Raw genomic sequence first — 26,569 nt, forward strand, 5'->3', positions numbered from 1 at the left:
TCTGAGTCTGAGGTCCCTTTCCAAATTGACATTCTATTTTCCTTAATTCTCAACTAAGGTGTGCTCAGCTATGAATTCCACAAAAACCTAGGAGCAAAACTAAGGGTCATTTCTAATAAGAGCCTAATGGGCTCTCACTACTTTTCCTTACACCATTTGAACTCATTACACTGACATATTTAATTATAGAAGTTGGTTCCATTTTTCAAATGATCGCATTTCCTATGTAAGTTTTTCTGTCAATATGGCTTTATTTTTATAGTCCAGAAATAGGGGAGAATTTTTAAGTGTGATTAATTATGCATATTAGACAAATTCACAGTTGGGGCACATCTGCTTTGCTAAGAATTGCTTTTAATTAATTCAAATAACACCTTTATTCAGTACTTAGATGAAATAATTAGCTGAGCTTAGATTTTGCTGTGAAATGGAAGACCTGAGGAATAAAAATGTTTTTGCATTAAAAGCAATGTTTTACTTGAAGGGATTAATAATATAACTTGCTACCAACCTGATCATTATAATAATGAATTCACACCAGAGACAATTATTTTTAAAATCATGTTTAAATATTTAGTGATTTTTTAATGATTCAAAAATCCAAATTCAAGTTAGAACTGAAATCTCTTCTCTCCTCCTTCAAATGATGCCTACAGAAGATTATCTTCAACAATATATCCTGAATTTGAATACATAGCCTTTACTTGAAAACTTGTTTTGAGGGGGAATAAATTATGTCAGAAGGGATTCAGTTTTACTTTTGGATGGATAAAATTTTTAGGAAAAATAATTCCTTTATTTAAACTTAAACTCTTTTTCTCCCTTTCTATATATCTATATAGATATAGTTATATAGATATCCATCACTGCATAGACACATGTACACATGTATTTGTACCAATATATGTACTTTTGTATATATACATATATACATATATGTGTGTATATTTAATATATAGATTTTCTTCCACATGATAGCCCACTAAATATTTGAAAATAATTGTCATAACATGTCAAAGTTCTCTTTTCTATTCTTTTCATTTTCCTAATATGATATGAAAGAATATTATTATCAATCTATTTCCCTGTCTTTAGCAATCTTGTTATACTATTTTTAATGAAAATAGTGAAAATAATCATAACCTTAGAAAGTGAAACATATCTTACAGGAATATGTCTGCACTAAAATAACATTTCCTCTTATTTCAGATATAGAACTTAAACCTGATTATAAAGTGCTAAAGAAACAAAATGGAAGATCAAGGCAATGTCACACAATTCATTCTCTTTGGACTTTCCTATGACAAAAATATACAGATATTTTGTTTCATTCTCTTTTTATTCTGTTATATTAGTCTTATCTTGGGAAACCTCATAATCCTCATCTCTATTCATTTTAGTCATCTTTTCCACCAACCAATGTACTATTTTCTTAGTCACTTATCTTCTATGGACATCTACTATACTTCCAGTGTTACACCAAAATTAATTGTAGATTTGTTAACTGAGAGAAAAACCATCTCCTATGGTTTTTGTATGTTCCAAATCTTCTCTATGCACTTCTTTGGCAGTATCGAGGTCTTCATCCTGACCGCAATGGCCTTTGACCGCTATGTTGCCATCTGTAAACCTCTCCATTACATGGTCATCATGAGCAGGAAGAAGTGCAACCTTCTTGTTTTAGCAGCTTGGGCAGGTGGGGCTGCTCACTCCTTTCCTCAGTTGTCCATGACTCTTAAGTTACCCTTCTGTGGCCCCAATGAAATTGATCACTATTTCTGTGACATCTTCCCCTTACTGAAAATTGCCTGCACAGACACCTACAACACTGGTGTTCTTGTTGTCCTCAATTCAGGGATAATTGTCTTGGTGATTTTTGTGATATTATTTGTTTCTTATGCTATTATATTATGGACCCTACGCACACATTCAGCTGAAGGGAGGCGGAAAGCTCTCTCTACCTGTGGATCACATTTCACGGTTGTCATTTTGTTTTTTGTCCCTGCAATTTTTTCCTACCTTCGACCTCCCACCACCTACCCTGAGGATAAAGTGTTTGCTCTATTTTATACTATCATTGCTCCAATGTTCAACCCTCTGATCTACACTCTGAGAAATACTGAGATGAAAAATGCCATGAGAAAGGTATGGTGTCAAAAGATATGGGGAAAAGAAATCTAAAACATATGGATTCATTTATCTCTGACATTTTATGGAAGGAAAAAAAACTGGATATGCAAATGTTATTTTAGGAATAAATGCTTTTATAAAATATCAATCCTGGTATGCAGGGAGGGTAATTGTTTTGATAGTAGTAACATTAAAAGAAATGGAAAACTAATTAAATGTAAGGTAAAAATTTATACAGTAACTTTTTGGCAGTGGCTATTGATCACTATTGGGCATTTACCTAATAATTGTTGAGAGCTAGAATTCCTTGGTGGCATTTGAACCTAGTTAACTTTGATGAAGGCAGACTTTCTTGAAACAGTTTATAACAAACCTATTCATTGAGTTAATACAAGGGTCAAGGAAGGGAAGGATAGGATAAATATAGAATGGAGCATATATTGCCTAAACATCTAATAACTCCAACTGGATCCCAAACCCCCAAACCTAGGAGTCACTTCTGCCTGAAACTAGGCCTTCACTAAACCTTGTTAATCTATAACTAGTTCCCCAAATGCTATTCTTACTAACCTATTCTAATTAATTATCTTCCTATGTATATTTAAATTTTATTGTCTCCTTTTTCTTCCTTCAGATAGATATCAATGCAGTTGTTCTCTCTCACTGTTCAAATTGTCAGTTCTCTTCATGGCCTGAGTTGGGCCTACTTCTCTCTTCAAGGACAAAGAGAAAATCAGTTTGTTTCTTCTTATTGTTCATCTACTTCCACCACAACTTTCCCAAATTTCCAGGTTTTCCTTCCACACCAACTGTCACTCTATTCCAAGATTTTCCAAAGAGCATATTCAAACATAGCCACCCTCAGAGTAGTAAAACTGCAAGAATTATTTTCCCAACAGATTTCTTTGGTACCTCATAATTTTCCAAAAAGAATTCCTTTGAAGATTCTATCTTCCTCTTAAGGTAATGTGTTACTCTTTTACTCTATTTCCATCTATCAATATTCTAATTATTCCCAATACTAGTCCCAATGCTTAATTCCAATAATATTATTCATTGAAGGAGGTTAAATATGAATATCAAGCTTTTATGTTGTTCATATTGCTTTTTTCTCTCTTTAAAGTAGTACATTTTTTGAAAAATTTGTTACATCTCAATTTTCTAGTTTGTAATAGAAGGTTTAAAGAATATCACCTTCCGTCAAATATTCCATTTTATTTCTATTTACAATAAACATGAAAATAATGATAAACATATTGTTGGTTTTCCATTGATTGAGTCATGTTTCACTTTTTGTGACCCCATTTAGGATTTTATTGCTAGAGGAAAACATTCATGTAATTATGTGCGCATGTATATATAATTACTTGTTTATATACATGTAATACATTTTATTTATATATGAGTGTGTGGCATCTCCTGAAATTCTTTTTTATGTTGATTCCAATGGACCTCCTGACTGCCTGTCCTTTAATTACCCAGATATTCAAATCAAGTGAAAGATTTCCCTTATTTGTTCTATGTAGGTAAATATAAACCTTAGTAGGCTCCAAAATTGTCCATTTAATCTTTACTCTGAGCTTCCTGTTCATCAGCAACTAATTTCAACATAAATTAGTGGAGGAATAATCTAATGACATTTTCATTTATGCCTTTTTAGTCTCCCATATGGACACTGAATTCAATACTTGATTTCAAATAATAGCCATCCATAAATGTCCTGAGGATCTCAAGAGATTGGTGGGGAAACTGTCAATGGATAAAAGTTATTTTTAAACTATTTTTCTAAAGCTACCAATGCATACCAGCAAATAATATAAACTTTCTTAGAGAATAAAAAGTTCAAGCATCGAAGTATTGAGAGAAATCTCTTTTGACAGACATTGAATTAGAACCAAGTTACTCTTCTATATCTTGGTGAGTCAGTTGGTACTATGGGAAAGACATTGAACTTGGAGCCATGGAATCTGTTTGAATCCAGGCCCTGGTTTTTAACAGCTCTGGGAGTTTGGTTTCTCTAGGACTCATGTACAACGTAGGTTAAATTACAGGCTGAATTAGATAAGTTCCTAGAAACATTCTCTTTTGGATCTATGATCCTCTTTTTACTTCTTTTAGGTCCTTTTGCAGGCCTTCTTAACTTTTTTGTTGCCAAAACAACTTTTATTGAGAGCATATGAAAGCTTATGAACTCCTAAAATAATGTTTTCAAACTCATGAAATAAAATGTGGATTATTTTAAAATGATAAGACACATCAATGTGAAGACTAGTTTTGATTGTCTAGGAATTGAATACAAAGGTGTTGAGTTGTCTTTGACCAGGAAAAATGTATGTAATATCAGGCATATAATGATTTTTTTTGTTTTCTAGATTCAAATGTTGACATTTCAGATTAGAAATATATAAAATGAAACACACATATTTGTATAAGTGTGTGTATGAATAAATGTCTGTAAATATACATATGTAAACATATAAAATATAAAGTGAATGGATATTTGGCTTTTATTGTTTGATTTATAAAAGTGATCAATTTTTCTCTAGAAACACAATAATTCTCCAAAGCTTTTGATTTAAATTTACTTATATTGTATTTTTTTCTTTGTTTATTTGGGCACAAAGATTTATTTTGAAATTGATAAAGTTTATATCAGAAAAAAGATGGAAAATGATAATAAACTTGTGAATAACTTTTAATGTCATTAATAATAAAATATTTCTTTCAAGAAATCTTTGGAGTTTCTTATATACATATTATTCTTTTAAAAGAAATTTACAAAGAATTTTCTATTTTGTTTTCAACTTCATAAAGTACTTTTCAGGATTTGAGAACTTATGTGGCTATTGAAATTTTCTTTTTCATTATCAGATTTTAGTAAAAAGAATAATGTTTTTGTTAGCATCCTAAATTCTGGAAAATGAGATAAATGAATGATCTAATTCATATAGTTTAAAATATTTGAATAAATCACTGCCAGTTAAGTCAAACAGTGAATGAAATGCTTCCAATAAAATATGTTTTAGCACAATCAAATGTAACAGAATTTTCTAATAGTAGTAATGCAATGATCCAGGATAATCTCAAGGAACTTATGAGAATGAATTCTATTCATATCCAGAGAAATAACTGTGGGAGTAGAAACACAGAAGGAAAACATGATTGATCAAAAGGTTAGATGGTGTAAGGGAGTTCGACAAAAGTGTGGAGAGCCATTGAATAAAACAGATTAATTTGAGAAGTATAGATAAAAAATAGAAAAAGAGGAAAGAGTGATTATTACTCTAAATGACTATACCTAAATTCTTAATACTATCTAAAATTTATAATAACCTACCTCTAATTGTCTTCTGAGGACAGGTTCTTCTTGCCTGGCAAACACCAGGCCTGCTCTAACCTACACTATCTAAAAATTGATTCACTAACTAACTATCTTCCTAAATAATTGACAGCCACCACCCACGAATTTGTTCAATCAGTTTTCCATAAGCCAACTTTCAGTAGCCAACTGTGTAATATAGAATATGGCAGGGTGGAATTCCTGCAGGATACAGGATCAAGCCTCACCCAGAATTCCAGGGGACTCCCCCTGGGGAACTCCAGGTGAGGGGACAGTTAGAAAGGAGTTAAAACAGTTGGTTTCTGGGAGCTGGGGGGAGCAGATCTTTCTGATTGCTGTTCCCAGTTTGGGGTTTGCCTGGGAGGCCATAGTGGCAAAAGCCATTGTGATTTCTACTCAGGAGTTTGCCTGTCTAATAGGATTAGACCTTTCTAGCATCAATATAATAGTTATTTAGTTAGATATTAGTAGTAATTACTATTAGCTTTGAGGGCAAGTTAGCTAAAGGTTTGCCACTCCCTCCTGGGGTGGGAGGGGCAGTTTCTACCTAACTGATCAGGGCTTCCCAATTTATCCAAATCCTTGATACCCCTTCCGTCCCTTCCCCTTCCTTCTTTTATCAATATAAGCTTTATCTGTAGTAACAGTGCCCGAGTATTTTTTGGGCATACTCACTACAGCCATTAAGCTCGGTTCCTTTCAGTTGCCAGCCTAAGAAGTCTGTTCCTTCTTTGATGTCCAACTACAAAATTCAAGAGAACCATAACAAGGTAAACAAGAAAGAGGGGAAAGGCAGTATAAACAATGAAGAAATATAAGTATGAAACATGTATTCAACAAATAGAATAACATCCATATTTATAAAGGAGAAGCTGTTGGAACTTAAAGAGGAAAGGCATAGTAAAACTATACTATTGGGAAACCTCAACCTTCCTCTATCAGATCAAGATAAATCAAACCAAAAAAGAAATAAGAAAGAAATAAGAGATGTGAATGAAACCTTAGAAAAATTAGAGTTAATAGATATTATGGAAAAAAAAATAGGGACAAAAAGGAGTATATCTTCTTTTCAACTGCACATGGTACATTCACAAAGACTGATGTAGCATGACCAAAAAACATTGCTAACAAATGTGAAAAATCAGAAATAATAAATGCAAACTTTATCTTATTTTCTTTTATCTTTTTCTCTTATCCCTCTTACTCTCTCCTCCAACTTTTCACTTTTAGTCAGTTACCCCCCTTTCCCTTCCCTAATGTTACTCTCCTTCCTAGCACCTTTCCTCTTATCAATTCCCCTCGTACTATAATGCCTTTTAAACTACCCCAGACTCTCTCCCTCCCTTGCATTTCTTCCCTCCTCACCAGCCCATTTATTAACCTTCTACTTCTCTATAGGGCAGGACACAATTCTCTGCCCCAATAGATTTGATTTTTCTTCTCTCTTTGAGTCAATTTCAATGCACGTAAGAATTAACTGTTACCTGTCTCCAACCTCTTTCACTCTTCCATTGTATTGTTCTTCCTCCTTCCCCCATGAGAATCTTTATGAAATATAAATTTACCCCATTTTGTCTCTTTTCCCATTTCTCTTAATATTATCACCTTTTTACCACTAATTTTATATATGTGTATATACATATACACATATATGTATATATATATATATATATATGACATTTCATCCTAAACAGTTTGTCACTGTTCCCTCTAAGTATACTACTTCTCTCTACCTTGATGATAATAACAATTTTTAAGTTACTAATATCATCTTTTCTTATAGGAATACAAATCATTTGAACTTATTGGGTCTCTAGATTTTTTCCCCTTTCTTAATTACCTTTTAGTGATTTGCCAGAGTTCTGTGTTTGGACATTAAATTTTCTCTTTAAGTCAGTTTTTTTTTCTTTATGAACGCTTGGAAGTCTTCTATTTTTTTAAACAGTTATAATTTCTCCTTCAAGAATATAGTCAGTTTTGGTGGGTAGGTGATTCTTGGTTGTAGGTCCAGTTCCCTTGCTTTCTGGAATATCTGGAGTATCTATTGGTGATGGAATAATAGTATGCTAAAAGGCATAATGAACTGGAGGAATTCCATGTGAACTGGAACAATCTCCAGGCATTGATGCGGAGTGAAAGGAGCAGAACCAGGAAAATGTTGTACACAGAGACTGATACACTGTGGCATAATTGAACATAATAGACTTCTCTATTAGCACCAATGCAAAAATCCAGGATAATTGTGAGGGATTTATGAGAAAGAACACTGTTCACATCCAGAGAAGGAACTGTGGGAGTAGAAACACAGACAAAAAACAACTGCTGTATCATATGGTTTGATGGGGATATGATTGGGCATGTAGATGCTAAACTTAACTCTGTTGCAAATATTAATAATATGGAATTAGGTCTTGATCAATGATACAAGTATAACCCAGTGTAATTCCTTGTTGTCTATGGGAGTGGGGAGGAGGAGGCAAGGGAGAGAACATGAATCATGTAACTATGGAAAAATATTCTAAATTAATTAATTAAATAAAAAATAAAATAAAAATTATTGAGACTGACTAAGTTATATAAATACCATGCAAAAGAAGACTTTTTCATTTTTTAAACTAGGATAAGAATTTTGACTCTTATTTTGTGCTTAATACAATTGAGGCACATTCTACATACAAGGTGCTAATGTTGAGCACTGAGTAGGGAATGATAATTGATTTATATAAAATGGGGTCTTTACTTTCATAGGAGTTTACTAACAAATAGCAGGTAGGTGACAATGAAGAGAGCATTAGACCCAGAGTTAGGAAGATGTGGATGTGAGTCTGGCTTCAGACAACAGGCTATGTGAGGGTTCTTAGTCACTTCATCTCTGTTCTTGGTTTCCTTTGTGAAGTAGAAGTGATAATATCAACTATCTCCCAGGATTGTTGTGTGACTTAAATGACATAAAATATTAAGCATTTATCACAGTGCTTGGCATATTTTACAAATGTAAAGCATTTGGCACAGTGCTTTTATAAATGATTTTCTTTTCCTTTCTCTAAAGAAGTGATTCCCAAAGTGGGCACTACCACCCCCTGGTGGGTGCTGCAGTGATCCACGGGGGTCAAAGATGGCCACAGGTGCATTTATCTTTCTTATTAATTGCTATTAAAATTTAAAAAAATTAATTTCCAGGGGGCTAAGTAATATTTTTTTCTGGAAAGGGGGCAGTAGGCCAAAAAAGTTTGGGAACCACTGCTCTAAAGCAAATAAATGATATATAAACTCATAATTTTAATACAAAATGACATCAACATATAAGGGAGAAGGAAATAAAGACCATGTATAGTTGGAAGTGAGGATTAGATATTTCAGTTGGTCAGTGAATGAGTAGGGGAAGGGATGAAGTGGTGGAAATTTAAAGAAAGGAAAATATTTTGGGAGGTCCTAGTTAGCACATATACTTGCATCTTTTGCAAAGTAAAGGTCTTCTTTTATGGATTTGACATGTTTTCTTCCCTCAGTTCTTTTTAAACCCTATTTTCTGGCAGGTTCTGTTCAATGGGTCCCTGAATAAACCCTATCCTCAATGTACATAGACATCTCTGACACTCAACCAATTCTAAGGTGCCTGAAAATATGAATCATTGCATTTATTTCTTGGCTTGCCCAAAAGATTCATTCTGATACATTTTCTATACTTTTCACAAAGAATTGTGTTGGAGGCAGAGCTTGGGTGATACATTCCTGTTCATCATTTATCTTGGTTTTGTTTTCCAAAATTTGGTATTGAATTGCTTTAATAAGTGGTACTTAATGTAAAATATAAAAGAGTATCTACAATCACGTTGTTTATTTTATACTAAAGGATTAAAACATGAATAAAAATAGGTTGTATGTAGTATATATAGAAAATTGCAAAGAATTTTTCATAAGTACATCTCTGAAAAAATGGAAAATCTTTAAGTTCTTTGGGTTGATGTAGGCCCTGATCAGAAAAAGATGGAATGAATAGTTTAAGGTCATCAGTTGAAAGGAATATATTCCAGACATGAAAAATCAGTAGCAAAAAGACATGAAGTCTAGAAATGAAATATCCTTTATAGGAAACATGTAGTAGTCCAGTTTGTTTAGTTGGACTTTCCCATTATTGATAGATAGGATATTATTGAAATTATATAGCAAATCATCTCAAAAGGGAAGAATTTGAGAAAAAAAAGTGAAGCTAAATTCTCCCCCTTTGAGTATTCCACAAATATTAGGAAAATGACCCAGATTGAATCTTGATAAATATTTTTAAAAATGTAAAATGTAGCATTAACATAATTATAGTTAATTTTAAATAGCATTTAAATCTTTTCAATTTTTTTCAAATATTGTTATTTCCTCACCACAAAGTTTCTGGGAGGTTGATCTATTTTTCTATCCATTTAATAGATGAAGAAACTGAAGCAACTAGAGGTTAAGATATTTTTCCAGGATTTTATTGCTTTCCTTTTTAATGGGCAAAGTAGTGGCTAAAGTTGGAGAGAAAAATTTGGAACTTAAAACATCATTAAATGCAGATAATTAATAATAACAACAATAATGACTATAGCTATTATGTTTATAGTACTTTAATATTTGCAAATTGCAACACCAATATTATCTCATTTATCCTTAAAATACCCCTGTGATAAAGATAATATTATTTTCATAATTTAAATATGAGGAAATTGAGATAGGCACAAATTAGGACATTTGTCTAGTTAAACATGTAGTGAATATCTGACACTAAATTTGAACTCCTCTTCCAGATCCAGAGCTTTATTCACTCACTGCATGACATTGCTGTATAATAATAACATTAATGATCATGACTTTTACTGTAAAAAAAAGAAAATAATATAATTAAAATCTATATAAATATCCTGAAGAATTTGCTGTACCATTGGTAGAAATAATTTATCAGTTATGGAAAGACATATTTCAAAATAATTTTGCATAGAAATTTATATATATATATAAATCACTGGAATGAATGAGCTTTCCTGAAAAAAATGGAATAAAAAGTGTGAGATTTTTATACACACACACATATTTATATATGTTCAGAGATAGAGACAGGAAAAGAATGTACTGGTAAATGTTCACTTGGTCCTTTGGAAATGCAAGATATACTTCTAAAAGAAATTTGTATTATTATTTTATTCACTACTTTTTTAAGTCTAAAAAACTGACAAAACAACAAATCACATTCCAATTTGTAAGTGTTTGCCAATTGTGGTAGTATAATTGAATCCATTAAAATTTTAATAATTTGGTCATATGAGCCAGTTCAAACTGAATCTAGCCCACCCCTAATGAGCAGATGATAGATAATAAATTATTGGATAAATATAGATACTGATAGATAAATAGATAGATATATTAGTAGGTAAGTGGGCAGATCCACTTATGTGTGACTAAATATATGTAATAATATATCTAAATGAATCATCTAATCCTCATTCACAATGGTAGCTTGACTGCCTAAAGGATAGTTCTTTTTCTTAGTGTTCACAGGATAATATTTAGTATTTGACCATGTCTTTCTAGTATTAGTAATCAAAATCTTCCACAGGTGAGTTTTCTGTAATGATTACCAGGTGACAGTTTATCTGTCCATATTTAATTAGCTTTTGGAAATATGTATTACCTAAGGAGTTATATTGAGAACAGTGCAAATAAAAATATTATTCCATAAGCAGAGGTATTAATGACCACACAGAATTCAAGAACAATTAGATTCAGAGGTTCCTATGACATTCTCCTTAATTAAAAATATTTTTATTTCAGTAAATATTTCTCAATTATATGTACAATTAGGTACTTATTCAATTGCTTTCTTATTTTGAGTTCCAAATTCTGTCCTTTTCTCCCTGCCCTTCTTGAGGTGGCTAACAATTTGATGTCAGTTATATATGTGAAGTCATACAAATATATTTCCATATTAACAGTTTGTGAAAGAAAAAAGAAAAATAAGTTTTAAAAAAGGATCCTTCAATCTTCCAGAATTCATCACTTCTTTTTCTGGAGGTGCTTAATCTTTCATCATGAAACTTTTGGAAAGATCTTAAGCCATTGTTATCAGTTGATCAGGTTTACATGTTGCTGTGTACAATGTTCTCCTTCATCAGTTCATATATATCTTCCTTTTTTCTGAAACCATTCCACTTATTTCTTATTGCACAACTGTTTTCTTTCATGATAATATATAACTTATTTAACTATTACCTAAATGATGGACATGAGCCTCAAAACTTATTTCCTTCTTGAATTTTTCCAAGAAATGTGTGTCTTCTTTTACTATGTAATGAAAATGGAAATATGCATTATATGATAGCACATATACAACCTATATCATATTACCTATCCATATAAAAGAAGGGAAAGAAATGGGAGGAAAGGAGAGAACATGAATTTCAAAATAGCAGAAAACAATTATTAAAATTATAAAAACATCTAGATGTAATCTGAAAGAAATGAAAAAAAAACAGGATATGAGTGAATGATAATGCTATTAGGCAAGGAGAGAATGATTAGGGAAGGAACTATTAGAAGACTCACCAAGTAAATAAAAACAATGTATTTCTCCCAGAATCCCTAGAACATTTAAATTAGTCATGAAAGATTCCCAAACAATTGTACCTCCAAGTTTTGATATTCCTATTTCTGCTTTCTGAGAGGTTCTCATCCTCCTCTCTCTACCTCTGTATCCTTTCTCTTGGTCTTTTGTCTCTCTGTTTACCTGTATCTCTGACTCTGCTCTATCTCTCTTTGTCTTTGTCTCTCATTTTCCTCTCCCTGTCTCTGCCTCTATGTCTGTCTCTGCCTCTAAGTCTCTTTCTAATAGATTGCAGTCAAGGAGGTAGTTTTGTATACTTGTAGATACACTTGCTTTTTTGACACTTGATGCCAAAATAGGAAAATCTTGCATAAATCTATAGTGAGGAGGCAGGACCTGAAAATTCTGAATTTATTTCCAGTTTCTAAATGCTAAAACATAATACTAAATTTTAAACCCTTTACATTATAGCCATGACATACAATGTACTTGCCCCCCATGCCCTAGAGGGAATAAAGTTGGACTAATATTGTGTAATTGAAAAAAATTGCTTACCTCAGTCGGGGAGAATCATTTCTTCAGACACTCAAAGACATCTATATATATATACTTCAGCTTCCATGTTAAAATCTGTCCAGATATTACTTTCCCAAGACTTTTTTCAAACTGATGCATTAGAGAGTTAGATATTCTATTTATTCTTCTTTGTGATGCAGAAATGTTCCACTTTTATATCTCAGTTAAAACATACAATGAAAAAGATTTGTGCCAATTTTAGGCACAATTCTTATGGGGGAAAGTAATTATTTATTCTGTTTCTCAGAAACTGTGTGCACAGTGACTGGATTCTTCCACTCCTGTGGACAGCAAAGGTTTACTCTTAATGGTTTATACCAATCTTAATCTGTCAAACTCTGGCTTAAAAACAACTGCATTTGTCATAAATTTCTACTGAACTAAATGTCTGAAGGGGGTATTTGACCAGTGGATGAGAACAGATTTGGCTACTAGTGAAATTTATTACAAGTCAGTACTGTAGGTCAGTGAATTTTCTTAAGCTGTGAGTTTTAAGGTACAGATATAACAAGTACATTTCATGTTAATAATATATTACCAAATATTTTATTTTATATTAACCTATCAGGGAATATGTTTTAGGCAGTGGTCAGTTAGAATCTCTGGGCTGAGAAAAGCTATAAAAATGGGCTAAAAGCAGATTGATTTTTCTAGCATGGATGGATGTAAGGGTCTCTTTGGAACATCTCCCTGAAATCCCTTGGATTTATCATTCAACAGCAGTAAGTTTCCTACACATTACCTTCACTTTATAGAAGAGATATTTGATATGTGTGTGTGTGTGTGTNGAGCTCTTGGATTGTCCTCAAATTTTTATGATCTTTACAGGAAAGACACATAGAAAGAAAATGCTTTGAACTGGGGTGTTTCTGCCTTCATTTCCTATTTTCTATGCTACCATTTCATTTGATAATCATATCAACATGGGAAGTAGGCACAAAATTACATATAAGGAATTTCAAGCTCAGAAAGTGAATATAGTGACTTGACCAAGATGACACAACTATTATATGCCTAAGGCATGATTTGAACTTCATGATTTATAATTCCATATTAAAAATTTTATCCCTGTGCCACCTTGCTCTCTTGTTGTTTGTATTAATATTCCCATTTTATAGATGAGGAAGAAAAGGATAATAGAGTAAGGCAAAATCTCAGGACTTATAAGACAAGTTATTTCTCTAACATATATGTAGATTTTGATTTAGAAATATATATATATATGATGTATACTATATGTATATACATATATATATTTATATAATATATATTACATATACCTAAATCATTTTAATGCAGGTCTAGACCACATTTTAAGATTTAATTTTTACAGATAAAGTAGGTGTCAGGAGATAATTGGCATACAAACTTATTGTTTGTGAAAATTGAAGTTGGGTTTTGAACTCTGTTCTCTGCTGATCTCTAGATCACAGCCTTTCCCACCATAAAATATTATTCCCAATCATAGCTTTCTATGTCCTAATTTTCCTTGAAGGCATAATGCCCCCCTTTTCCTCTTCTATTCAATTTAGATGTGTTTTCAAATACAGTTTTAAAAAGGATATTTTATAACATGCGAGTGAGTGCATCCAGGATGGTGAAGGGGTTTGAAAATGGGCAACATGTGGTGTGATAGAAAGAACTATTTATGTTCAAATATGGAGAACAAGATTTTTAGCAGAAATCATTATAGTTCAAGTTAAATATTTGACTAAATACTAAATATAAGGGGGATTCAAGCTTTCTGCTTACTACCAAGAGTAAAATGAGAAATAGTCAAATAGAATTATAAAGAGTGAAATTTAAGTTTGATGTGGAAAAAATAATAGTAAGGACTTCTAAAAAGTAGAAATGTCTAAAGATAGAAGGAGATATTTGTGGTAGAAGTGGCTTTGAATTTTTTAGGGATTTTCAGACAAAATATAGAAGAATAATTATTAGTATTTTTTCAGGATTGAGGGAAGAAACACATCAGTCATGGATTGCATATGATCCACAACACTCCTGAGAGTGGCCCAATCATTCTTAAAATGTAATTGGGAGGGGCAGCTGGGTAGCTCAGTGGATTGAAAGCCAGGCCAAAGACTGGAGGTCCTAGGTTCAAATCCCGCCTCAGACACTTCCCAGCTGTGTGACCCTGGGCAAGTCAGTTAACCCCTATTGCCTACCCTTACCACTCTTCCACCTGTAAGTCAATACACACAGAAGTTAAGGGTTTAAAATAAAAAAAAATTATTAAAAAAAATAAAAAAAATGTAATTGGGAAATATTTAACAAAACAAAGAAAAATATAATAAAATATAGCGAATGTATTTTAAGTTATTGGTATATAGCCTACATACATCATTTTACATGGATTAGTGGCCCTTATTTCTATTTGTGTTTGACACCTCTTTTGTATGCTGCTTTTTGACCTAGATAAGTATTGCAATTGATAGAGAACCTGATCTGGAGTCAGGAACGCCTAAGTTCAAATCCATCTTTAGTTATTTACCAGTTGTGTGACTTTTATTAAGTCACTTAACCCTGTCTACCTCAGTTTCCTGAAGTGTTAAAAATGAGATGGAGCAAGAAATGACAAAATATTACAGTATCTTTGCCAAAAAATGCCAAATGAGATCACAAAGAATCATATATGACTGAAGTAAATGAACTACTTCTCTCTCTTTCTTTCTCTCTTCCTCCCTCTCTCCTCCCTCCCTCCCTCCCCCCCTCTCTCTGTTTCTCTCTGCCTCTCACTCTGTCCATCTCTCTGTTTCTCTGTCTCTCTGTCTCCTCTCTCTGAGTCTGAGGTCCCTTTCCAAATTGACATTCTATTTTCCTTAATTCTCAACTAAGGTGTGCTCAGCTATGAATTCCACAAAAACCTAGGAGCAAAACTAAGTGTCATTTCTACTAGCAGCCTACTGGGCTCTCAAACCTTTTCCCTATACCATATGAACTCATTACACTGACATATTTAATTATAGAAGTTGGTTCCATTTTTCAAATGATAGCATTTTCTATGTAATTTTTTTCTGTCATTATGGCTTAATTTTCTATAGTTTAGAAATGGGAAGAATTTTTAAAGTGTGAATAACTATGCATATTAGACTAATTCACAATTGGGGTACATCTGCATTGGTAAGAATGTGATTGCTTGATTTTAATTAATTTAAATAATACATTTATTCAGTACTTAGATGAAACAATTATCTGAGCTTAGATTTGGCTGTGAAATGGAGGAGCTAAGGAATATAAATGTTTTTGCATTAAAAGCAAAGTTTTACTTGAAGGGATTAATAATATAAATTGTTACCAACCTGCTCATTATAATAATGAATTCACACCAGAGACAATTATTTTTAAAATCATGTTTAAATATTTAGAATTTTTAATGATTCAAATACCCAAATATATATATATATATGTCAGTTATATATATGTCTATAGATATAGTTATATAGATATCCATCACTGCATAGACACATGTACACATGTATTTGTACCAATGTATGTACTTTTGTATATATATGTCTGTGTGTATGTAATATTTAGTTTTTCTTCCAAATGATAGTCCACTAAATATTTGAAGATAATTATCATAAAATGTCAAAGTTCTCTTTTCTATTCTTTTCATCTTCCTAGTACGATTTGAAAGAATATTATTATCAATCTATTTCCCTGCCTTTGAACATTCTTGATATATTGTTTTTAATAAAATAGTGAAAATAGTCACAAACCTAGAAAATGAAACATATTTTACATGAAATTGCCTGCACTAAAATAATATTTCTTCTCATTTCAGATATAGAACTTAAACCTGATTATAAAGTGCCAAAAGAAACAAAATGGAAGCTCAAGGCAATGTCACACAATTCATTCTCTTTGGACTTTCCTATGACAAAAATATACAGATATTTTGTTTCATTCTTTTTTTATTCTGTTATATTAGTCTAATTTTTGGAAACCTCATAATCCTCATCTCTATTCATTTTACTCATCTTTTCCATCAACCAATGTACTATTTCCTTAGTCACTTATCTTCTATGGACATCTACTATACTTCCAGTGTTACACCAAAATTAATTGCAGATTTGTTAACTGAGAGAAAAACCATTTCCTATGGTTTCTGTATGTTCCAAATCTTCTCTATGCATTTCTTTGGCAGTATCGAGGTCTTCATCCTGACCGCAATGGCCTTTGACCGCTATGTTGCCATCTGTAAACCTCTCCATTACATGGTCATCATGAGCAGGAAGAAGTGCAACCTTCTTGTTTTAGCTGCCTGGGCAGGTGGGGCTGTTCACTCCTTTCCTCAGTTTTCCATGACTCTTAAGTTACCCTTCTGTGGCCCCAATGAAATCGATCACTATTTCTGTGACATCTTCCCCTTACTGAAAATTGCCTGCACAGACACCTACAACACTGGTGTTCTTGTTGTCCTCAGCTCAGGACTAATTGCTTCTGGGATCTTTGTAATATTATTTGTTTCTTATGCCCTTATATTATGGACCCTACGCACACATTCAGCTGAAGGGAGGCGGAAAGCTCTCTCTACCTGTGGGTCTCATGTCACGGTTGTCATTTTGTTTTTTGTCCCTGCAATTTTTTCCTACCTTCGCCCTCCCACCACCTACCCTGAGGATAAAGTGTTTGCTCTATTTTATACTATCATTGCTCCAATGTTCAACCCTCTGATCTACACTCTGAGAAATACTGAGATGAAAAATGCCATGAGAAAGGTATGGTGTCAAAAGATAAGGGGAAAAGAAATCTAAAACATATGGATTCATTTATCTCTGACATTTTATGGAAGGAAAAAAAAACTGGATATGCAAATGTTATTTTAGAATCAAATGTTTTTATAAAATATCAATCCTGGTATGCAGGGAGGGTAATTGTTTTGATAGTAGTGACATAGAAAGAAATGGAAAAGTAATTAAATGTAACGTAAGAATTTATACAGTAACTGTTGTCAGGGATTATTGATCACTATTGGTCATTTGCCTAATAGCTGGTGAGAGCTAGAATTCCTTAGTAGCAGTTGTGCCTCATTAACTTTGATGAAGGTAAATTTCCTTGAGGCAGTTTATAACAAACCTATGCATTGAGTCAATAAAAGGATCAAGGAAGGGAAGGATAGGATAAATATAAGATGGAGGATATATTCCCTAAAAATCTAATTACTCCAACTGGATCCCAAACTTCAAAACCTAAAAATCTGCAAGGAGTGACTTCTGCAAGAAACTAGGCCTTCACTAAACCTCTTTAATCTATAATTAATTCCCCAAATGCTATTCTTACTAACTTATTCTAATCAATTATCCTCTTATGTATATTTGAAATTTACTGTCTCCTTCTTCTTCCTTCAGAAAGAAATCAATTCAGTTCTTCTCTCTCACTGTTCAAACTGTCAGCTCTCTCCATGGCCTGAGTTGGGCCTGAGTTGGGCCTACTTCTCTCTTCAAGGACAAAGAGAAAAACAGTTTGTTTCTTCTTACTGTTCGTCTTCTTCCACCACAACTTTCCCAAATTTCCAGGTTTTCCTCCAACACCGATTGTTACTCTATTCCAAGATTTTTCAAAGAACATTTCCAAACACAGCCACCCTCAGAGTAGCAAAACTCCAAGAATGTTAGTTATTTTCCCAACAGACCTCATAGGCACCTCCCAATTCTTCAAAAAGAATTCTTCTGAAGATTCTCTCTTCTTCTTAAGGTAATGAATGACCCTTTTACCCTATTTTCATCTATCAATATTCTAATTATTCCCAATAGTAGTTCCAATACTTAATTAACTCCAAAAATGTTATTCATTGAAGGAGGTTAAATATGAATATCAAGCTTTTGTGTTGTCCATATTGCTTTTTTTCTTTCTTTAAAGTAGTACATTCTTTGAAAATATTATTACATATCAATTTTCTGGTTTATAATAGAAGGTTTAAAATATATCCATCAAACATTCTGCTTTATTTCCATTAACATTAAACATGAAAATAATAATAAACATGTTTATCATTGTAATCAATTGATTCTGTCACGTTTGACTCTTTGTGACCCCATTTAGAGTTTTCTTGTCATAGGAAAACATTCATGTAATTATGTACACATGTGCATATAATTACGTTTATATACATATAATACATTCTATATATATATATGAGTATATGACATCTCCTGATATGGTTTTTTATGTTGATTCCAATGGACTTCCTGACTGTCTGTCCTTTAATTACCCAGATATTCAAATCAAGTGAAAGATTTTCCTTATTTGATCTATGTAGGTAAATATAAAGCTTAGTAGGCTCCAAAATTATCCATTTAATCTTCACTCTGAGCCTCCTGTTCATCAGCAACTAATTTAAACATAAATCAGTGGAGGAATAATTTAATGACATTTTCGTTTATGCCTTTTTAGTTTCCCATATGGACACTGAATTCAGCACTTGATTTTCAAATAATAGCCATCCATATATGTTCTGAGGATCTCAAGAGATTGGTGGGGAAACTGTCAATGGATAAAAGTTATTTTTAGACTATCTTTCTAAAGCTACCAATGCATATCAGCAAATAAGATAAATGTTCTTATAGAAGAAGTACTTCAAGCACCGAAATTTTGAGAGAAGTCTCTTTTAACAGACATTGAATTAGAACCATGTTACTCTTCTATATCTTGGTGAGTCACTTGGTACTATGGAAAAGACATTGAACTGGAGCCATGGAATCTTTTTGATTCCAGGCTCTGGTTTTTTTTTTTTTTATCACCTTTTGGACTTTGGCTTTTCTAGGACTCATGTACTATGTAGTTTAAATTATAGGCTGAACTAGATAAGTTCCTAGGAACATTCTTCTTTTAGATCTATGAACCTCTTATTACTTCTTGTAGGTCCTATTAAAGGACTTGTTAACTTTTTGTTTCCAAAATGAATTTCAATAAGAGCATATCAAAGCCTATAAACTGCTAAAGTAATGTTTTCCAACTCATGAAATAAAATTTAGAATATTTTTAAATGATAAGGCAAATCAACGTGAAGACTAGTTTTGATTGTCTAGGAATAGAATCCAAAAATGTGGAGTAGTCTTTAACTAAGAAATATGTATGTAATATCAGGCATATAATGATTTTTTTTTGTCTTCTAGATGCAAATGTTGAAACTTTCAAATCAGAAATATATAACATGAAACAAACATATTTGTGCATATATCTGTGTGTGCATGAATACATGTAAGTGTATAAATATACATATGTATATGTATAAAATAAATAACAAATGGATATTTAGCTTTTAGTACAATTCTCCAAAGCTTTTGATTAAAATTCACTTATATTGCATTTTTTCTTTGTTTATTTTGGTAAAAAGGTTTATTTTGAAGTTGATAGAGTTTATACCAAAATATGCTGAAAAAGATTATAAATTCATGAATAACTCATGAATAACTTTTAATGTCATTAATAATGAAATATTTCCTACAAGAAATCTTGTGTCTTATACACAGAAATTTAAAAAGAATTTTCTATTTTCCCTTCAACTTGATAAAGTACTTTTCAGGGCTGGAAACTTTGTGTGGCTAATGAAATTTTCTTTCTCCATATCAAACTTTATCAAAAAAAAATAATATTTTAATTAACATCCTAAATTCTGTACTATGAAGTGAATTAATTATCTAATTCATTTAGTTTAAAGTATTTGCAAAACCAACTGCCAGTTAAGTCAAACAGTGGATGAAATACTTCCAATAAAATATGGTTCAGGACAATCAAATGTAACAGACTTTTCTAATTTGTAGAAAAGCTATGATCCAGGATGTTCCCAAAGAACTTTTGAGAAAGAATGCTGTTCACATCCAGAGAAAGAACTGTGGTAGTAGAAACACAACGTGAAAACATATGATTGATCACATGGTTAGATGGTGTAAGGGAGTTCAAAAAAAGTGAGGAGAGCAGTTGAATAAAACAGTTTAATTTGAGAAGTGAAGATAGAAAATAAAAAAAGAAGAAAGAGCGATTATTATTCTAAATGACTATACCTAAATTCCTAATACTGCATACATTTTCTAATAACCTACCTCTAACTGTCCTTTGAGGACAGGTTCTTCTTGCTTGACAAACACCAGGGCTGCTCTAACCTACACTATCTAAAAATTGATTCACTAACTTACCTATCTTCCTAAATAATCAACAGCCACCACCCACTAACTCCTTCATCAGTTTTCCATGAGCCAAATGCCAGTAGCCAACTGCCAGTCTCCCTTGCCTCAGAAATGGGCTTCCTGCTCTCCCCAGATCCAGAAACAAAAAGCCCCTGTCAGCTCTCATTCCTTATCTCTGTCCTGATCTCCCTGGCAATGGAATCTTCAGCTCTGGCTCACTGACCCCTGTCAGTTCTGATCGTACTTAGAAATCTTGCTCTCTTGCCTCTTAATGAGACAGAGGGAGAGATAAAGAGAATCCCTTTAACAATGGAAATATTAGGCTTTTGGCATTAAAAGATCACTTAATTGCAAATATGATAATGCAGAAATAGATTTTGCACAATGATACATGTATAACCCAATGGAATTACTTGTCAGCTCAGGGAGTGAGTCGGGAAAAGGGGTAGGAAAAATTATGAATCATGTAACCATGACCATGGTATCATTCTTCTACCTGGGAACACATACTTAAAATCAATCTTGATAACAAGTAAGAGTCTGGAAAAAAGTTATGCTCATGAAATATAATGCAGTTTTATGTAATAAACAAACAAACAAATAAATAAATAAGCAGACACACACACACCACACACACAAACACAAACACACATACAGAAATGGTTCCCTTTTCTTATAGTGCTTATTGAAAAGCTGTGGTTGGAGACAGAGCCAAGATGGAGGACAAGGTAAACAGGCCCACCTTTTCTCTACCAAATTAATCTCAAAAGAACTATGATGTAACACCTCAAAATGATTTCTGGAGCAACATAACCCTACAAAAAGGGCAGCATGAGATGATTTTTTGGCCCAAAACATTTTAGAACGGAGGTATCAAAAATCTAACGAACTAGGGTGGAAGTCAAGCACAAAGAAGCACACCAAAGCAGGCCCCACCTCAGCAACAGGTTTTAAAGACAGCTGAATCAACAGCAAAGGATTCTGAAACTTTCAGTCCCAGATAGGAAGGGTGTTTGAACAATTGCTCAGAAAGAAAGATTCCTTCACTGGCCCTAGATGCAGGACTCTTGTTACATTGCCCATATACAGATCCAGCTATTTGCTTTCCTGACCTAATGTGAGAAGGAACATTAGCACACACTAGCACTTAGTGTCACAGGAGAACAGGAGATCCTGAGCATAGTTCCAAGGTATGAAAGAGTGCTTGTAATTATTCACAGACTAGAGCACAAACCAGGAGTGTATTAAACATATCTTTTCTTATATCACAACACCTCAAAAAACTAAAAGTTCCTAGATCACAAAGCTAGTTCTTAAGGCAGCTGAACAAAGAACCTGAAGCTTGGAACAATATTATCAGCACCACAATTACAAAGTCCATTTTAATAGTTTATATAGCATAAAAAAAGGATGAAGCTTGAAAATGAGTAAAAAAAAAAAACTAAAAAAGAAACAACATAGAAAGTTATTTTGGTGACAGAAGATGAAACATAAACTAAGAAGAAGACAACAAAGTCAGCACAAGTCTCCAAAAAAACAATAACATATGAATTTGTTTCAAGAAGAAAAAAAATTAGGGGAGAAGCTCAAATATGATTTTAAAAGTCAAATAATAAAAGTAGAAGAAAATTTGGAGAGGGGAGAAATGAGAGTGATATTGGAAAATAATGGAAAAACAGTCAGCAGCTGTTGACACAAAAGGCACAAAAAATAGTGAAGAAAATAATATCTTAAAAATAAACAACTATTCAGTCATTCCCTAATTGAAAAATTGTTAAGGATATGAACAATCAGATTTCAGATAAAGGAATCAAAGTTATCTATAGATTTATAAAATTCTATTTAGCTTTTTGCGAGAAAAGGCAAATTAAACCAATTTTGAGGTCATCAGATTAGCTAATGAGACAGAAAAGGAAAATGACAAATGTCAGATGGGATATAAGAAACTAGGGATACTAATGCACTTTAGGTGGAGTTGTGAATTGACCCGACCATTCTAGAGAGCAATTTGATAGAATTTGCCAGAGAATGTAAAAATATATATTCCATAATGGAACAATACTGTTACTTCACCTGTATACAAAAGAGATATTTTTTTTTAAAATAGAAGATCAATACAGGGGAGCAGATATAAGATGGCCACAGAGTAGCAGAAACTTTCTGAATTACCTTCCAAATGAGCAATATGAAGCATCTCAAAAGGACAGAAATCAAAATTATACAAGTAAAATGGCTCTCCTATGGGATGCAGCCCTAAAGTTGGGCAGTATTTTGGGATTTCTATGCTATAAGAGGTTAAAACTTCACTTATCAAAGTTAAAGCTGATGACCCCTCCCCCTCACCACCTACCATGCCAGAATCAGAGAGAGGACTGGGCAGTCTTTAATTTCTCTGATGCTGGCTTACCACAGACTTAACTCTGTGGGCAGTGCAATGACTTGGCAGCAAGACTTGGTACCCAAGACTGAACAGCACAGAGCATAAGTATAGAGTGTGGCGATTGGGCAGAAACAAGGGTGGTGTGGGCAGCTGGGTAGCTCAGTGGATTGAGAGCCAGGCCTAGAGATGGGAGGTCCTAGTTTCAAATCTAGCCTCAGACACTTCCCAGCTGTGTGACCCTGGGCAAGTCACTTGACCCCCATTGCCTACCCTTACCACTCTTCTGCCTTGGAACCAATACACAGTATTGACTCCAAGGTGGAAGGAAAGGGTTTAAAAAAAAAGAAACAAGCTTGGTCACAGCAGAGGCTGCAGGGACTTGTGTTACTGGAAATTTGGGGTTCATTTAAGCCTTAAATATTTAGATATATGACATAAACTTCCTGTGGGGGGGACTTTGAAACTACATTTCTCATGATTCAACGGGTTTCCTGTCTTAAGTGGTGACATGAGCCAATGAAAAGGACAGCTTAAATAGAAAGTACTTGATTGGGATGTTCTTTTTGGAACAAGGCAGCCAGGTGGGCAGGAAGTAATTGTGGGTGATTTGAATTAGATCTTAGCAGGTGCATGATCTTTCTTAAATTTACCAACATGGCTTTAATTAAAATATTAATACTTTTATCTATATCCATCTATATCAGTTTTAATCATAACAGTAACGGCAACCAGAAGTTTGGAATTTGGACTCTCATTTTTTTCAGATAGCTTACCAAGCCTTGCAACTCTGAGACACCTTTGGATCCTCCCTGAAGCCTCAGAACTGCTCTTGTGCTCTTTTTGACCACTTTGCTCAGTCCTTTTGAGCAATTTTTTGAAAGGGGAAAGTTTTTTTTCTTCTCCCCAGCCACGCAGCTACTTTTCCAGGAAAGGGGAATGCCATTTTTCCAACAGCCTGTTCCTAACTTCTAGTTCATACATTTCCCATGAATTTAATTCCAAGGACTGCAGGCCCCACCTGCCAGACCCTCCCTGGGTCCCTAGCCTTTTCCTGCCACCCAGTGCAGATCCCAGCTTTTGCTAGGCTGTTCCAATGCTGGATACCTGCTGCTGCCTCTGCCCCATACCACCCAAATGCCAGTTTCCTGCCTTGCTGCTGCTGCTGTTTCTGCCACTGATCCCGAGCCACAGCCACTGCTTCTGGGGCTGCTTCTGCTGCCACCTGGGACTGGAGAAGTAAAAACCCCTTTCTCTCTCATTTCATGCACCTGGGACTTTCCTAGAGGTGTTTCCTCATAGACATTAATGACTTTTAATCTGAAGAAACTTCTCTAGCTACCTTCCTCCCCCCGAGACCTCCACGTGGTTATCTTAAAGCCTAACCTAGGCACCCCACCCCACAAGCCCTCCACGTGGGATCTCCAACCTGTGTCTTTTCTAGCCACTACCCCAGTTGGCTTCCACATGGGCTCTAGCTTTTATTCTTCAAACAGGAGGTAAAATGCCAAACATGGGTTACATGGCCTATTTCAAACTATTCCTTGCAATTATCTTGCCTGAAACTCAGGGGAGAAATTCACCCCTTTCACAAACTAGGCGTGCCCAAGATTTTGAACTATATACCCTTATGGAGTCATCTATACTGTGCTCAAGTGCAGAGCTCAGTTAGAAGGAACTTGAATTCGAACAGAGGTGGATTTTAAAACCTCAGAACTGAATGGGCTTTGTTTCTTTTTAAAAAATCTCTATATTTTATTGTATTTTGCTGATTAGTTTTGTGAATTAATTTTGTTGTTTTGTTGATTTTTCTGTTGCACTGAATCATTTTAAGCTAATGAAGTTTTGGCTGTTGATTAATTCTGTTTATGATTTTATTTTAACTCCCAAATAGTGAACAAATCTATCAGAATTGGTAAAAAGGTTTTTTGACTGTATTGCTTGTAATCTGTTTCTTATATTGCATTTCCTGATTTCTTTAAGTTTTCATTATTTTAAGTTTACCTGTATTAATCCATTTCTCTTATATGTACCTTTTATGAACATCTTAAACATTTTTAAGTTTCAAAAAAGCCCATAAGCCTTATATATTTACACTGGATTTGCCATCTAAACTATAGGATCATATGCTTTAAGTTTTTAATAATCTTGATAATTGTGTATAACCTTGAAGATTTTAATGCCTTGAGAATTTAAATTTAAATTTTATAAGAGGTCTTTGGAATTGACTTTAGATGCCTAGTACCTGTCTGTATAAATGCTACGTTTTATATATTTATTATAAAGAATTATTGTCTTAAAGGGGTAGAAGAAACATGGGAGTTTCCTACCCATTTTTTTTACACAGGAAGCCGGGAGAGCTCCTGTATGCTTGATGTTTTGTCTCTATGATTTAGCTTGCTTTCCCATCAAAAGAATCTAGAATTCCTGAGGATAACTTAGACCCAGAAAGTTTTATTTAAATCATATTTTTTAGTTTCTGCCCCACAATTGCTATGGAGGCAGTAATAGAGTTTAAGAAAATATCTCAGCCAAGGTTGAATGATTTACTATACCTTTTGAATTTGTGACAAGTATGCAATTTTTTTATACATCATAACAAGTGGTTATAATAATGGGTTTGTTTGCTATTGTCTTTAAATGTGTTATTGGAAATTATGGTACTTTATTTGAATATGAATTTTGAATTTGCTATTTTATAAAAACCATTTACACACTCAGTTAATGAAAAAGCTTAACAGGAAATTGATCTCATTTTTGGGTGAAAAACCTTTGACTAATTCTAAGCTATCTATGTTTTGATTTTTAAAATATTTTTTATTATTTTCCTTATATGTGCAATAAATTATTTCCTTCTAATTCTTCTTTCGCATTTTTATACTTGAAAAACATTGTTTTTTTCCTGAATTTTAAATTTTCTTATTGCTTTTCCTTTTAATTTTTTTAATAGAGCAATTGATTTTTTCCTTTTTCTCATTTTTGTACTTAAAGTACATATAAATCAATATTAATCCTTTTTGATTTTATAGTAATATAAGTTTAATATAAATATATATTTGCTATAATATTTATGCATGCAGAAAAAGCCTTATACTATGGTAAACTGCCAATTATTGATAAATATTATGAGACTGTGATTAATGCCTCTCTGTCTGATTTTATGAGAAGGGAGCAAAAAGAGCCACAAGGTCATGGAGACCAACTGAGAATCTGCAAAGTACCCAAAAGGTCATGCAGACCATGAATTGAGGAAGTTCTATGCCAATAATGAAGGGCTTGAAACTAGTGTTTGAATTTTGGGGTTGCAGCTTTCTAACATTTTAGAGGCTAGACTTCCCCTTAACTTCAATTCCTAGTAAGCACCTAAGATTGGCTATCATTATGGCTTTGCACACATATTTGGTCCTCTTATTTCTCTTATATATAGAATGGCAATTTTCTGT

At 33.3% G+C, this 26,569-nt stretch overlaps 2 protein-coding genes across 3 annotated transcripts; both read left to right on the forward strand.

The window, feature by feature from the left end:
- The first annotated feature begins 1,251 nt into the window (after nt 1–1,251).
- Nucleotides 1,252–2,181, forward strand: LOC123251856 (olfactory receptor 4P4-like). Its single transcript, XM_044681179.1, has one exon. It carries the CDS (start codon nt 1,252–1,254, stop codon nt 2,179–2,181), a length of 930 nt encoding a protein of 309 aa, XP_044537114.1.
- Nucleotides 2,182–16,447: 14,266 nt separating this feature from the next.
- Nucleotides 16,448–24,898, forward strand: LOC123251877 (olfactory receptor 4P4-like). 2 transcript variants are annotated; one of them, XM_044681204.1, is made up of 2 exons: nt 16,448–17,356; nt 24,854–24,898. In XM_044681204.1, exons 1-2 carry the CDS (start codon nt 16,448–16,450, stop codon nt 24,896–24,898), a joined length of 954 nt encoding a protein of 317 aa, XP_044537139.1. The 2 variants fall into 2 exon arrangements, with proteins under 2 accessions (XP_044537139.1, XP_044537140.1); XM_044681205.1 differs by lacking the exon at nt 24,854–24,898 and having other exon boundaries at nt 16,448–17,377.
- The last annotated feature ends 1,671 nt before the right edge of the window (nt 24,899–26,569 follow it).

Source organism: Gracilinanus agilis, chromosome 6 (assembly GCF_016433145.1).
Source record: "Gracilinanus agilis isolate LMUSP501 chromosome 6, AgileGrace, whole genome shotgun sequence".
Taxonomy (NCBI): Eukaryota; Metazoa; Chordata; class Mammalia; order Didelphimorphia; family Didelphidae; genus Gracilinanus; species Gracilinanus agilis.